The 16,084-nt window shown below is 35.5% G+C and overlaps 1 protein-coding gene across 1 annotated transcript in view; it reads right to left on the bottom strand.

Moving 5' to 3' along the window:
• hao1 (hydroxyacid oxidase (glycolate oxidase) 1) overlaps positions 1-16,084 on the bottom strand; it is a 41,192-nt gene that overhangs the window by 2,028 nt on the left and 23,080 nt on the right. The window contains exons 4-7 of the mRNA XM_056477769.1: positions 13,674-13,849; positions 5,996-6,087; positions 1,271-1,429; positions 759-828 (exon numbers count right to left, since the gene is read on the bottom strand). Of these exons, the coding sequence (XP_056333744.1) occupies positions 759-828; positions 1,271-1,429; positions 5,996-6,087; positions 13,674-13,849 (497 nt within the window). The remainder of the gene's footprint in view (positions 1-758; positions 829-1,270; positions 1,430-5,995; positions 6,088-13,673; positions 13,850-16,084) is intronic.

The following is a 16,084-nucleotide window of genomic DNA, read 5'->3' on the forward strand; positions in this document are numbered from 1 at the left end:
TAATAATAAAAACTATAATAATAATAATAATAATAAAAAACAATAATGATCATGATAATAATAATAATAATAATAATAATAATAATAATAATAATAATAATAATTAAATAAATAATAATAATAATAACAACGCAGAGTGTTATTATATTAGAAACAATTCCATCTCTAAATATTTGTAAAAATCTTTTGAAGTCTTATCTGAAAGATTCATGTAATAGTTTTGTGTAAATTTTAATATGTGCTGTTTCATGTGTGCCTAATTTTGCATCTGAAACTTGTTCTGCCAATTTTGGCAAGGACCACCTGGTAGAAGAGATGCATATTTCAATGGGTAATTCCTGGTAAAATAAAGAATAAATTTAAAAAAATAAAAAATGTACTTGTCTAGTTAACCTAATTAATCTAGTTAAGCCTTTAGCTCGCACCTCAAGCTGAATACTAGTATTTTCATAGATGACTAGTAAAATACTAGTAAATATCATGCGTGTGTGTGTATGTATGTATGTATGTGTATATATATATATATGTTGGAAAAATCTTCTCTCCGTTAAACAGAAATTGGGGAAAAAAATAAACAGGGGGGCTAATAATTCTGACTTCAACTATATAACTATATATATAATTCAGTTTTATTTCATTAATATTAATTATATGATACTGCTTTTTTTTTTCAATTTAATTACTTTAATACCTTTATACATTAATTGAATTTTTATTTGCATGACACATGCGCATACTAACACCCAAATATTAAGTACCTGTCAGTGCTAAAGCGAGATGCAGTTCCTCACGCAGCATTTCCAGAACATCACTCACTCCTTTCTCACCCTGAAACAGAAACATTAGTAACCTCACATTAACACATTCACATAAAAAAGATGACTCAATCTAAAATTGCAAGGCAACTTGGTGCAGAGTTCTTTCGGCTTAGTCCCTTTATTCATCAGGGGTCACCACAGCGGAAAGAACCGCCAACTATTCCAGCATATGTTTTACACAGCGGATGCCCTACCAGCTGCAACCTTATTCAATTCCCCATAGTGCATGTGTTTGGACTGTGGGGAAAACCAGAGCACCCGGAGGAAACCCACACCAACACGGGAAGAACATACGAACTCCACACAGAAATGTCAACTGGCCCAGCTGGGACTTGAACCAGCGACCTTCTTGCTGTGAGGCCACAGTGTTAACCACTGAGCCTCCAGCAAGTCGCCTTAAAATTTTAAGTCGAGTCAACTTTTTTATTTTAATGCAGTGCAGTGTATCTCACTTGGCATGCAAGCGCCCACAGGACGGGTCTGCCAATAAACACAGCCTTCGCTCCCAAAGCCAAAGCCTTCAGCACATCTGAGCCCATTCGAACCCCTCCGTCCATGAACACCTCCACCTGTCCTCCTACAGCCGCCACCACCTCTGGCAGAGCATCAATCTGACACAAATACAGACCAAAAATCACTTATATTATTATCATTTCAATATACTGGGTTCTGTGTGAATACATTGTAACATGTAATTGACTTTTGTGATTTAAAGCTGAATTTTCAGCATCATATTTATACACTAGTATGTCACGCTGCTGTTTAGCGCCATCTTGTGACTGAATAATATGTAGGTTAGTGTATACTCCATTTAGCCAGTTTCTTTCTGCAAGCTTTACATTTAAAGGTGCAGTATGTAAGTTTGACACGCTGTGATTGAACTAGGTTTTGCACATTTGGTTCAAAGCAAGCGCAGGTTGCCAGATTGATGATACCAACAACAGTGTGCCTGACTGTCGAACCTGAAGGCTGATTTAATAAAAAGCAGTGAGGCGATGGAAGGAATATTTCCCATATTAAAAGGAGTTTTTGTCCCAATCAACACCTGAAATTTATATTTTAGAAACAGCTTCTATTTCTTGCAGCTGAACAACAGAAACCGATCACCTCAGATACACCTCATGTGCTTTATTCAGTGTTAAATGCTAATAATGTGAGTTTGAGCTCCACTTTACATGACATTTATTGCCATACTACTGAAAGCAGCAGCAGATCTTGAAAATAAAATAAACCATCAAATGGAACTTCAGTGCACCTTACCATTACCATTTCGCTGGAGTGCAGTGAGTGCACTATTCTGTGCTGAATGCCTGTTTTTAAATTTCTGTCATGTTTATCTGGTGCAAACAGCCAAATTGCTTATCTCTACCAATCTCCTCACATAGTGTGTTGTTAGGGCACTGGGTTACAATGTAACCTGCTCACCTAATGTTTACGTTCGTAATATTTATATTATTTGCTAATTAATAACCACCTCATGTGGAACTCTGAATCTGCGTCTCATTTTGGAGTCTGCTACTGTCCACCGGAGGTTGCATTTCGGTCACGGACACGCACATTTTGAGAGCCCTCCTGACTGAATGAATAAAATACGCTGTTTTCCACCAAGGCCGAGTGCTGAAATATAATTGGCTAAACTGGCATGGGGTGGGTTAAAGGGACCAAAACAAAGACAGACGTTCTGACACGTAACACACATTTTCAAAGCCGAATATCTGACTTCAGCATTGCTTTTCAGATAAACAAGAATGTTCACTTAGCATGTTTCTTAAATATCTGCAAACATATTATGCTATTTTTATGCTAGAAGAGTCAAAAACGTACATACAGCACCTTTAATTAAATAGCTAGTAAATTCTTACAGCACAGGTCAGTGTTTTGTATCTAAATCTTTAATTTTGTGGCAAGTAGCCATGTAATAAGTGTAATAATTTATTGAATTGGCCTTCAATTCAATCACGTCAACAAATTCTTTCTTTTATGTTCCCCACTACACTATACCAACTCCACTATATTTAGTCACATCTTAACATTCAGAAAACATGTCAAAATCTGTGCTTTAGGAGTTTTATTAACCTTTGCATACCGAAAGTTTGCACTTCATTTGGTCTCTACTCATTTCAGTTTTCTGCTGCTGATGCTCGGATTTGCAACACACCTTAAAGCCCAACACTTTCATTTCACTATCATCCAATTTAATCCAGTTAATAGTACAACATCACTGTGCTTGTTTTTAGTTTTTCCTTGGTTTTATATGTTGTTATCTGCATTTGTAAAAATGTTGTTGTATTGTGTCCCTGCTGCTTCATATCTGCTTTTTATGTTGCCTCTTGGCCAGGTCTTGGTTCTGGTTCTCAATTGACTTACCAGGTTAAATAAAGGTTGTTAAGTGGTAGGGCTGTGCGATTTAATCGAAATCGAATCGCAATCGTGATTTGAAATGTTGTGATTAGCCAATCGCAAGAGGCTGTGATATGAAAGAGATATGTATTATTTAATTGCTCACGCCCAGAGCAAATGCGTGACTGCCGTCTGTGTGTGACAGTCTTATTAGCCAATTGAGTGAGGACACATTCATTTTGTCGAATCAGAATTGCGCAACCGGACTAAGTGGAACACCCACAATAAAAAAAACAAGCAGGAAAGAGCGGATGAGTGGGATGATGGGTCTGCCACTTCAGAAGCATTAATAGGCCAATTAATATCAAAGAAAAACCGCACATTGGTAATATTTGTAATTTGTCATTTGTAAGAGCTGTTAAAGAATTGTTGCCACATCATGAGGAAATACAACAAACAGCGCCTAAAAAAGCACCTTAGGCTGCCATACACTCTCAGAAGTAAAGGTAAGCGAGCTGTCACTGGGGTGGTACCTTTTTAAAATATACCTAAAAGCTCCAAATTAATACCTCAAGGGTACATATTAGTACCTAAAAAGTACAAAAGTGTTCCTCATAAAATTTTTAGGTATTAATGTGTATGTTTATGGTACCAATATGGACCCTTTAAGTACAGATTTGTACCTTTTGAAAAGGTATCACTTAAGTGACTGCTTGCGTACCGTTATTTCTGAGAGTGTACTGTATGAGGAATGTCTTGCAAAAAAAACTGATAGTATTGCCAATGACACTCAATCTAGTAAATGTTGGAGTAAATGTTGAAGTAAGTTAGCATGTTTTCAGTTTCTTTTTTAACTAACACTCTGCAGTAAGAAGCTACGATACATATTATTGAGTTGAATCTTGACAATAATAATAAATCGCAATCGCAACATCTGTCAGAAATATCGCAATTAGATTTTTCCCCAAATCGCACAGCCCTATCAAGAAGGTTAATGTCCATCTTATACAAACCACTCTGGCTTTACCAGAACAGCCAGCTAAATGTACATTATCCCTTTTTCAAATATTTTTCTCAAGTGATATTTAATGGAGACCGGAATTTTTCACAGTATTTATGATAATATTTTTTCTACTGGAGAAAGTCTTATTTATTTAATCATTCATTCATAATTTTGTTTTCAGCTTAGTCTCTTTATTAATCTGGGGTCGCCAGAGCGGAATGAACTGCCAACTTATTCAGCATATGTTTTACGCAGCGGATGCCCTTCCAGCTGCAACCCATCACTGGGAAACACCCATACACACTCTTTCAGACACATACACTATGGCCAGTAGCTTACCTAATTCACCTATAGCACGTCTTTGGACTTGTGGGGGAAACTGAACAATCTACAGAACAATCGTTTGTTATTCAATGATTTGCCTAATAACCCTAACTTGCCTAATTAACCTACACTGTAAAAAAATTCCTGATTTTCACAACATGTTACTGTAATTTTTCACAATAGATTACATTAGTATCACTTTACAGAATTTAACTGTAAAAATTTACAGTAATGCGTTGTATTCAAATGAGATTGTGAAGTTAATCAATTTAGCACGATTACAGCAAATTACTGTAAAAAGGGCTATATCTTTTGCATGTTAGTTATAGTAATTTAAACACTTTTTATTTCATTCAACATAGATATGAATACAAATGAACTTTTATGCTAGTATTGGTACTTTTTTATATTTAGAAATAACAGAATGTTGTTTGGTTTACATCTTTAAAAATCCTAATGAAAGAAAATCATCCTGTTTTGAAACGACATGAATGTCATAGTAAATTTTCATTTTTGAGAGTACTGCACCTTTAATTAATTTTATACGGTTACATGGAAATATGAAATAGTTTTTAATGAACACAACTTTGTGCTTATCCAAAAACTTAATAAACTGGAACAAAAAGAATTGATTCATAAAACCAAACACTGTTGAACACCCAAAATGATTTCAAAATCAGAGTAAATGTCAGAATGACTAGCCGAGGAAAGCCTGCTTTACAGTAAAATAAAGCTAATTCTACAAGATAATACTGTGAAGTCACAGTAAAGGACTTTATTACCTGCTGTGAAGTTACACTATATGGCTGTAATTTCACAGTAATTTAATGTAACAAAATCACAGTAAATTACTGTTAAATACCTCACAGTAATTTGTGAATTTACATACAGTAATTTACTGTAATGCAATTATTAGCCAGTAATTTACTGTGACTTTAAGGTCAAGTTTTTTACAGTGTAGTTAAGCATTTAAATGTCCTTAATCTGAATACTAGTATCCTGAAAGATATCTAGTTAAATATTATGTGCTGTCATCATGGCAAAGATGAAAGAAATCGGTTATTAGAAATGAGTTACTAAAACTATTGTAAAAAATAGGAAAAAATATTTCCTCAAACAGAACTTTTCTAAATTTTCTAAAACTTCTGACCTCAACTGTATGCGTCTACTACTGATCATATCACTTGTACCGGCACATTATAAAGATCACAGAGCACTCCAGATGGATCTCCCTCAGTAAAATCATCTCAGCACTAATTATATGAGCAAAACTGCAGGATCTGCAGCCGCAGCTCATCTCTTGTGTGTCTATATATACCTTTTTCGCACTCATCTGATCCTCTTGAGTGCTCTTGACCACTGTGTGCTCATAAAACCTGAAGCCACAGCCAGACCATTGTTTTTCTGGTTGACTATCGGCTGTATTTCACACACCAGAACTGTGTTTAGTGGACTGGAGAGGGTTGGAGGGTCTCTGGAGGACAATCGAGCCTCATTTCTGCACACTTACGGTGGCTGGGACCCCATCGAGTTGTCTTGCTCCGTGGTTTGACACAAGTATTCCATCCACGCCGTACTTCAGCGCTTCTTTAGCATCTTCAGCTGAAACGCAAGATTTACCATTAATTACTGCACTTCTGTGTTTGTTCTGAAAACCTGGCTTTGCAGGACAGCCAGAGAAAACCTGAAAGTTAAAAATAGTGCAAAAACATGCTTTAAAATGTTGCTAGTGTGACTTTGCACTCAGCTAGCAAGTTTTAGCATGTTGCCTCTACTATATTTTTTGGTTTCTTAGCAGGCTCTTAACACATTTTAACATGGTTCAGAACTTCACTATGTTGTTAACATGTAGTTAGCATGTTATATGACGTTACTTTAACATTTAGAATGATTTAAGCATGCATTGGCTAACACGTTTTAGCATGTTGCTAGTATATTTTCAGATTCTTAGCAGACTCTTGGCACATTTGACCATGTTTTATAACTTCTTTGTTGCTAACCTGTAGTTAGCATGTTGTATGACGTTACTTTAACATTTAGAACAATTTAAGCATGCATAGGCTAACTTGTTTTAGCATGTTGCTAGTATGTTTTCAGATTCTTAGCAGGCTCTTGGCACATTTGACGATGTTTTATAACTTCTATGTTGCTAACATGTAGCTAGCATGTTGTATTACGTTACTTTAACATTTAGAACAATTTAAGCATGCATTGGCTAACACATTTTAGCATGTCGCTAGTGTATTTTTTTAGATTCTTGGTAGACTCTTGGCACATTTGACCATGTTTTATAACTTCTTTGTTGCTAACATGTAGTAAGCATGTTGTATGACATTATTTTACCATTTAGAACAATTTAAGCATGCATTGGCTAACACGTTTTAGCATGTTGCTAGTATATTTTCAGATTCTTAGCAGACTCTTGGCACATTTGACCATGTTTTATAACTTCTTTGTTGCTAACCTGTAGTTAGCATGCTGTATGGTGGTATTTTAGCATTTAGAACAATTTAAGCATGCGTTGGCTAACACGTTTTTGCATGTTGCTAGTATATTTTCAGATTCTTAGCAGACTCTTGGTACATTTGACCATGCTTTATAACTTCTATGTTGCTAACCTGTAGTTAGCATGTTGTATGGCGTTATTTTAGCATTTAGAACAATTTAAGCATGCATTGGCTAACACGTTTCAGCATTTTGCTAGTATATTTCAGATTCTTAGCAGACTCTTGGCACATTTGACCATGTTTTATAACTTCTATGTTGCTAACCTGTAGTTAGCATGCTGTATGGCATTATTTTAGCATTTAGAACAATTTAAGCATGCATTGGTTAACACGTTTTAGCATGTTGCTAATAGATTTTCAGTTTTTAGCAGGCTTGTAGCACATTTTACCATTTATGTTTACATTTTACATTTATGTTTTCAGAACTTTTTCTAACATGTAGTTAGCATGTTATAGGAAGTTGTCAACAGTTTGAACATTTGCATGGCTCACTGCTAACATATGATTAGCATGTTTTAATCCCATTGCTTTCCAGTGTGTATTAGCATGTTAATAACATGCTTTAACATGTTACTAGTATATTTTTTTACTTTTAACCAAGCTCTTAGCACATTTTACCATGTTTAGAACGTCACTTTGTTGCTAAAATGTAGATAATGTATTGTAGGACATTGTCAGCAGTTTTTTTTTTCAATTGCATGGGACATTGCTAGCATATAATTAGAATGTTTTATTATACTGTTTTATTAAACTTTTTTAACATGTTTTCACATGTTGCTAGTATATGTTCAGTTTCTTAGAAGGTTCTTAATGGCAATTTGTAATTTGTTAACAAGTAGTTAGTATTTGTGCATTTTCGAAATTGTTTTAGCATTGCTAGTATATGATTAACATGTTTTATCACATAATATATATTAGCATGTTGCTAACATGCTTTAACATGTTTCAGTCATGTTTTATTATGCTTCTATATTATTATCTATGTTATTATATTATGTTTCGTAGATGGTTCTTAGCAGATTATGTTTTAGAACTTTCCTAGCATGTTGCTAGCTAATCTGCGAACACTTCGTAGAAACTTTTTTTTTACATTTTAATAAGATGGCACATTTCTAAAATATAATTAATATGTTTAATCACAATGTTTGTATGTATAAGCATTTAGCTAACAAGCATTAACATGTTTCTGTCATGTTTTAGCATGTTGCTCATTTATTTGTAGTATTTAGCAGGTTTTTATTGCATTATTACTATGTTTTAGAAAATTGCTTGTATTTTGTAGCATGTTGCTAATGTGTAGTTAGCATTCTGCTGAACATTGTCAGCAGTTTTAACATTTTAATAACAGGGCACATAGTTATGTATTAGTATGTTGATAAACACACATGTTTAAATGTATATTTACGTATTCAGTCATTTAGAGACACTTTTATCCAAAGTGACGTACAAGTTGCATGTTGGGATGCATGTTATTTACAGTACATTCTCTATTGTGTTAGAGCTTTTAATGTTGTTTACCTGATTTATCATGGCTGGTTAATAACATGTTGCTAGTTTGTTTTAAACATCAATAATAATCATATAATAGATAATAATTATAATAATACAAATTTATTGCTAGCATGTTTTAGCATGTAACAGTGTGTTGCTAGCATTTTAGTAGCCTTCATCGCCTTTAGTAATTCGCCTCATAATTGGAGAAACAATAATTGGAGCAACTCTGAATCTGCTATTTTCTGTTACTGTGTGAAGCTGTTTTAAACAATCTAACACTGCAGAAACAAAAATGATACCTGACTTTGAAACATCTTCAGAAGACATGAATCTGCTTTGCATGTGGAGTAATTTAATTTCTCCGAGTCCTTTCAATTGGAAAATGTCCCAAAAATGATTAAACGGCGTTTCTCTTTGAGCCGAGGCCAACAGGAAAGGATGCAGTTTTCAAGGAAAATTATGTTCCACACATGAGCTAAAATAACTAATGGCCTCCCCAATTACTTTCCCCCCCCCTCGACACACATTTCTGAGTTTGTCAGAGACAGGCATTAATAACCTTTGGTCTGCACTGAACTGAAGAAAATTTACTTTTGCTCTTTTATTTAGAGAATGTGCTGTTTTCCAGAGCCAGAGGGAAGATAAAGTTTTATCTGAAGACACAATAACAGCAGTAAAGCTTCTAGACATGTGTGTGATAACCTCAGCTCTCAGACTTTCCTCCCGCCAGATAAATGACACCTTATCTGTAATTAGTCGGCCATTGCTGACAGACGAGCTAAAACGCATGCTTTATTGTGATTACATTATACAAATCATTTGTTCTGTATCAGTGACATTGAGGATGCCATACTCTTAAAAATACAACTTCAGTTTAAAACTAAAAAGCCTAAACTTTTATTATGTTGTTCTTTTAATGGCATCTATGATTTTGTGACTTTTAGTTCCTTTTTATAGCTTCGCCAATAGCAGATTAATAGCAGCAGTTAACAGATTTTTACATTTTAAGTATAATTTCCTTATATATATATATATATATATATATATATATATATATATATATATATATATATATATATATATATATATATATATATATATATATATACACAGTGCTTCCTCTAGGATTTTTTCCAGCTGTGGCGGCAGGCCTTTTATTTACACAGATCTACCAACTACCTGTGGTGTTATTTCAATGACAAATGTCGTGAGTGCAGTATTAGAAGTCGAGATTGCATTTATGTAATAGCTTACAGCATGCGAATCTCTTTGCTTGCGTGCCGATTTCCTCTGCTCGTGTACAAAACTTCTTGCACGCCCCCTCAAATATAAGCCGCTTCAAGAGCGCGCAGATCTTCTTGTGCGCTCTCAAATAAACGCTGCTGAGGTGCGATTTAGTGTGTTTAACGAGTATGTCTCCAGCATTTATTAGATTTGCTAGGAATATTTATTAATGTGTCCAATAGACCTACAGCGCGGCATTAATGCATCCTGAAGTAAAGTGAAATGGCTATACGTCCTGTTTGCTGGGTCTCGCGCATCACGCACCTGTCAGTCAGTCAGTCAGCACGTAACCTTAAAGGGTTAAACAGATGACGCACAGCACTACTACGGTTACAGAAAAGTTTGCGCTGTTATAATTCACTTACGCTGTAATACGTTTTGGTGCGATTATCACCCGCTATTAAAAAAATAAAATGTTTTGAATGAGAAGCTGTAATGTAGCCGTGGCGGGAGGGCCCCGTCATGGAAGAATGAATGTAGCGGAAACCATGATATATACATACATATATATATATATATATATATACACACACACACAGTTGAAGTCAGAATTATTAGCCCCCCTTTGAATTTTTTTTCTTTTTTAAATATTTCCCAAATGTTGAACAGAGCAAGGAAATTTTCACAGTATGTCTGATAATATTGTTTCCTCTGGAGAAAGTCTTATTTGTTTTATTTCGGCAAGAATAAAATTTTTTTGTTTTTAAACACCATTTTAAGGTAAAAATGTTTAGCCTTTTTAAACTATTTTTTTTTCGATAGTCTACAGAACAAAATATTATTATACAATAACTTGCCTAATTACTCTAACCTGTCTAGTTAACCTAATTAACATAGTTAAGCCTTTAAATGTCACTTTAAGCTGTATAGAAGTGTCTTGAAAAATATCTAGTCAAATATTATTTACAGAAACAGAAATTCGGACAAAAATAAACAGGGGGCTAATAATTCTGGGGGCTAATAATTCTGACTTACACTGTATATAAATGTGTGTGTGTATATATATATATATATATATATATATATATATATATATATATATATATATATATATATATAGATATGTATGTATATATATATGTATGTATATCTGTGTGTGTGTGTGTGTATATATATATATATATATATATATATATATATATATATATATATATATAAATGTATATGTGTGTCACGATCACCAGCGATCTAAAACAACATAGATCGCTGGAAAACACTCAAGCAACAACAGACTACAAATCCGCCATTTATGGACTGCATCTCTATCCATGCACTCCGTTCACACACATTTTCTAGATCCTGAATGATTACACTCGCACAGCTGAAGCTGCTCAAGGATAGATTCATGGACTATAAGTACTGCTCAAACACTGTCGCTGAGTCTTGTTATCTGTTTAGTGACATTACATTGCGTTTTCCTTGCCTTCCATGTTTTAAACCATTGCTTTGTTTTGTTCGATGATTCCTGTACGCTGCCTGCCTTATGACCGTTTGCCTGCTATTTTGACTAAGACTCTGGATTGCCTATATACATCTGTTTGCCCCTGTGTTGACCATTGCTTAGCTGACCTCGCTATTAAACCTGCATTTGGATCGTCACTCCTGTTGTCAGTGTCACTCCCCTGGTTACTATATATATATATATATATATATATATATATATATATATATATATATATATATATATATATATATATATATATATATATATATATATATATATACACAACAGTTCTGTCTGGTTCTTGAATCTGATTGGCTGATAACCGTGTGCAATATTTTGCCAGTAACATTACACAAAGACCTCTTCAGCAACAAGCAGAGACGCTACAGTTTGACAAATATTACTGTTGTTTGACAACAAAATGTACTTTTGAGGCTTTTTTTAGTCGTCGAGAATCTAGTTGTTTAGATTTCAGTAGATTGCAACTATGCAGTTTATTTGTAAGAATAGTTTAAAATATTTACAATTTCTGAGAGAGTGCGTCGGCGGCCATAGACGGTTGATGTTGTCTATCCACAAGATGGCGCCAGGACCACTTAATAAGCCCTCTCTTAAGCTGCAGTCACGCTGGGCTTTTCTTCCCATAGACTTCCATTCATGCGCACACGAATGCGTCAGACCGGTAACGCGGGGTCATGCGTCAAGTTTCGCAGGTTGCTGCGGTGCAAAGTTCAAGCTTGGTGAACTCCAACCTGCTAAATTGCATCACTTGACTGCATGAGACCAATCGATGATCAAAACATGACCTCTCTGGGCAGAAATGTAAAACATGGAGCAATCGCTCGCTTTTTTAATGTCTAATAAGCTTGTTTAACCCCGCCCCTTTTCGCAGCGCCGTATGACAGAATTTCACACACACAAAGCCCGGTGTGACCGCACTGTTAGTGTGTTTTCTTGAGCGCGAATAAGAAGCTGAAAAACGGAAGCCTCATGGTTTTTAAGGTCGACCGGATGGAGTCGATAAGAAGCTGCGAATAAGAAGCTAGATTCAGCCTTGTTCCTCCTTATCGCAAACACAACAGCAGTCTGGTAGTGATTGCTCTGCTTTTTTCTAGGTTATTGTGATATTGAAACGGACACTTAATGTTTGATATGCATTGTGTCCCCTTTAAGAGGACTATTTCTGTGGTTGTTTGACCTTTCAGATGTAAGCATGCATGTATGGGAGCTCAGTTCTGTTCTGGCGAGCTCTGAGAAGTGTGTGATGGTCACGCTACCGCTGTATCATTCTTTTATTTCAATGATGTAACATTTTATTATGCGACGGATGTTTGAGTGTCTTTTGTTTTTCCCTTTGCCTGCTTATTGTCAGTGACTGGCATGTATGTAGTCGACAGCAGGGAGAAACGCATAAAGGCTGATAGGAAGAGCAAAATAGTTTCTGTCTCCTTTTTTTATTTCATAAAGTCTCCTGGTAAACGCTGGGACACCTGGCACCCGTCACAATACCGACGGCAACAGAGCAATGCTGTAGACTGTAATAGACTGTAGGGAGATATCTCTGTAGACGGAGGGCATTTCATGTCACGTTCAGCCTTATAATCTTAAAATGTGAGCAAAATCAGCTTAGGCTTGCACAGTGTGCATTTCTCCAAAAAAAAAAAATGCCTGAAATACTGATTCGTCTGACCACAGTACACAATTACACTGTGTGATGGTCCATCCCAGATGCCTCTGAGCCCAGAGAAGTCGATGGTGCTTCTGGACACTGTTAACATAGGGCTTCCTTCTGGCAAACTACGATTTTGAATGGCATTTGTGGATGTAACTATGAACAGTAGTCCTGAGCCCATGTGATGATATCACTTATAGATGCATGAGGATTCTTGATGCAGTGCCGCCTGAGGGATCGGGGCTCATTGTTCCATTGAAAATTCTGCAGATTCCTTGAATCTTTTAATAATTTTTGTGCACTGTTGAAGATGAAATATCCAAACGTCTTCCTATCTTTCTTTGAGGAACATTGTTTTTAAACATTTTGATAATTTTGTTGTAAAATTGTTGGCAAATTGGCAATCCTCGGGCCATCTTTGCTCCTAAAGGACTAGACCTTTCATGGAAGCTGCTACTGTACCAAACCCATTAATTAATCACCTGTTGACATCACCTGTTCCAAATCACACACAATAATAATAATAATAATAATAATAATAATAATAATAATAATAATAATAATTGTTTTATTTATTATTATTATTTCTTTATATAATATTATCATTAACTATAAATGTTGCCACTAAATATTTGTTTGCTTACTGTATCTCTCAAACGCACATTGGTCATTTTTTTATTGGTTATTTTTTATTTTAACAATGTTCGTTATTATGACCTGCTAAATCAGTAAGTCAATAAATAGACCGATAAATACCCAATAAATAACATTCGTTTCTCTTTCTCACCTGTCAGTACCCCTTTGACCACCACAGGCAGCTTTGTGAGCGTTTTCAGCCAGCCGATGTCCTGCCATCTCACCGCGGCATCAATAGCCTGCGTCACATACACCGCCAGCCCGCTGTCCTCCCCGTAACCCTCCTTCTTGGAGAACGCTAAATCTGGAGACTCGAAATTCGCCATCCTGAAGAAGTAGAAAAAAAACATAGTGCAGAATGGAATTAGTCCTGTGAGTGTTGTTTTTTTGGTCAGTGCTTGAAAACTGAGCCTTGGTTTTTTTAAATCCAAACACCAAAGCGGCGCTCAATGGCACCTTGTTTCCACTGGTAAACTTTGATTTGTGGGTTGAGATTTTGAGGGTTGAGATCAAGTTCATGTTGTGTCACTGCTGATGGAAACGGAGGCGCTTCTGCTAAAATATGCAGCTTTTTCTGGGGATAAAAAAAAGATTCTGATAGGTGTAATTCAGCTCTTGGGATTCGGAGCAGGAAGGCTTTACTTTCATGAGGGCTGTTTTATAGCGGGCTGCTGTTGGCATATCTGCTGAACTGTTGATATCTGAATTATGTGGTTTCCCCACATAAAAAAAGCATAATGTAGCAAGTGTTGATGGAGCTCGAGTTGTGAATATTAATCCACATGAGCGGCGTGATCTACTGTTGCTTATACTGTTTCCTTAAAGATATAAAATGTTGTCCAGTGAGCGCTGTTTTACTGAGTAAATCTGTTAAGTCATCTTGTCTGCGAGTGAGGGGGAAACTGAGAGCTTGTTTATACAGGAACCTCAGGAGACTTTTTTAAAAGTGTTTGATTATGGTTTTTGTTAATCTTTTGTTGAAAGTGCCATGTGTGAAAAAAACAGCCATAACCTGACAAGTCCCACCCCCTTTCATATTAATTTCCACTATAGTTAATAGTCACGCCCCTTACTGTTGATTGGCTGAAAGTGTGTTTTGGGAATCTGTCAGACGACTGTGGTCAGAAGCCTTTTTAAATATTAGTTAGTGCACTTTTTAAGGTCCTGTGAATATAAAACAATGTTTTTTTTAGATGTTAGCATTAGTATGTTAGTCTTAAGGATATTTATAAGCTATTGTGCTCCAAAACAGTGACATAATTTTTATTTAGAATATACAGTTGAAGTCAGAATTATTAGCCCCCCTTTGAATTTTTTTTCTTTCTTAAATATTTCCCAAATGATGTTCACCAGAGCAAGGAAATGTTCACAGTATGTCTGATAATATTTTTTCTTCTGGAGAAAGTCTTATTTGTTTTATTTCAGCTAGAATAAAAGCAGTTTTTAATTTTTTCAAAACCATTTTAAGGTCAAAATTATTAACCCCTTTAAGCTATTTCTTTTCTCGATAGTCTCCAGAACAAGCCATCTTGCCTAATTCCCTAACCTGCCTAGTTAACCTAATTAATCCTAGTTAAGCCTTTAAATGTCACTTAAAGTGTATAACTTTAACAACTGTATAGGCCAAGTTTATTGGTATTCCTATACTTGTGGGGACATTTGTAATATATGGTACACGTGTTGTGGTGGATACATTCCATAGGTTTCTATTGTTTTTACTGTACAACCCCAAATCAGAAATAGTTGGCATATATACAGTTGAAGTCAGAATTATTAGCCCCCCTTTGATTAGATTTTTTTTTCTTTTTTCTTTTTTAAATATTTCCCAAAGGATGTCTTATTTGTTTTATTTCGGCTAGAATAAAAGCAGTTTTTATTTTTATTAACCATTTTAAGGTCAAAACTATTATGTTTAGAAATGTGTTGAAAAAAATCTTATCGCCGTTAAACAGAAATTGGGAAAAAATAAGCAGGGGGGCTAATAATTCAGGGGGTTAATAATTCAGGGGAGGGTGGGGGGTAATATTTCAACTGTATATGGCAAATAGCAAATAAGGAAAGGGATTTCCAAATTGACTTTGACTTGTATTTCATTTCAGACAATACAGCAGCACATTATTTAATGTGTTTCTCATGATTATTATTTTTTTTAAGTAAACACATACTTGCAACACATTTCAAAAAAGTTGTAACAGTAAAGCATTTACCACTTTGTAATGCTGCCATTGCTTTTCACAACACTTAAAAGACATTTAGGGACTGAAGACACCAAGTCATGAAGTGTTTCAAGTGTAATTTTGCCTTATTCTTCTTGCAAACAAGTCTTAAGGTGAGCAATAGTCCGGGGTCTTCGTTGTTGCATTTTGCCCTTCAGAATGCACCACACATTCTCTATTGGAGACAGGTCAGGACTGCAGGCAGGCCAGTCAAGTACCTGTATCCTCTTCTTTCGCAGCCAGGACTTTGTAATGTGCGCAGAACGTGGTTTTGCATTGTCTTGTTAAAATATGAATTGGCGTCCCTGGAAAACAAGGCAGCATATTGGCCTCCAAAATCTCTATG

This window comes from Danio aesculapii, chromosome 17 (genome assembly GCF_903798145.1).
Source record: "Danio aesculapii chromosome 17, fDanAes4.1, whole genome shotgun sequence".
Lineage (NCBI taxonomy): Eukaryota > Metazoa > Chordata > Actinopteri > Cypriniformes > Danionidae > Danio > Danio aesculapii.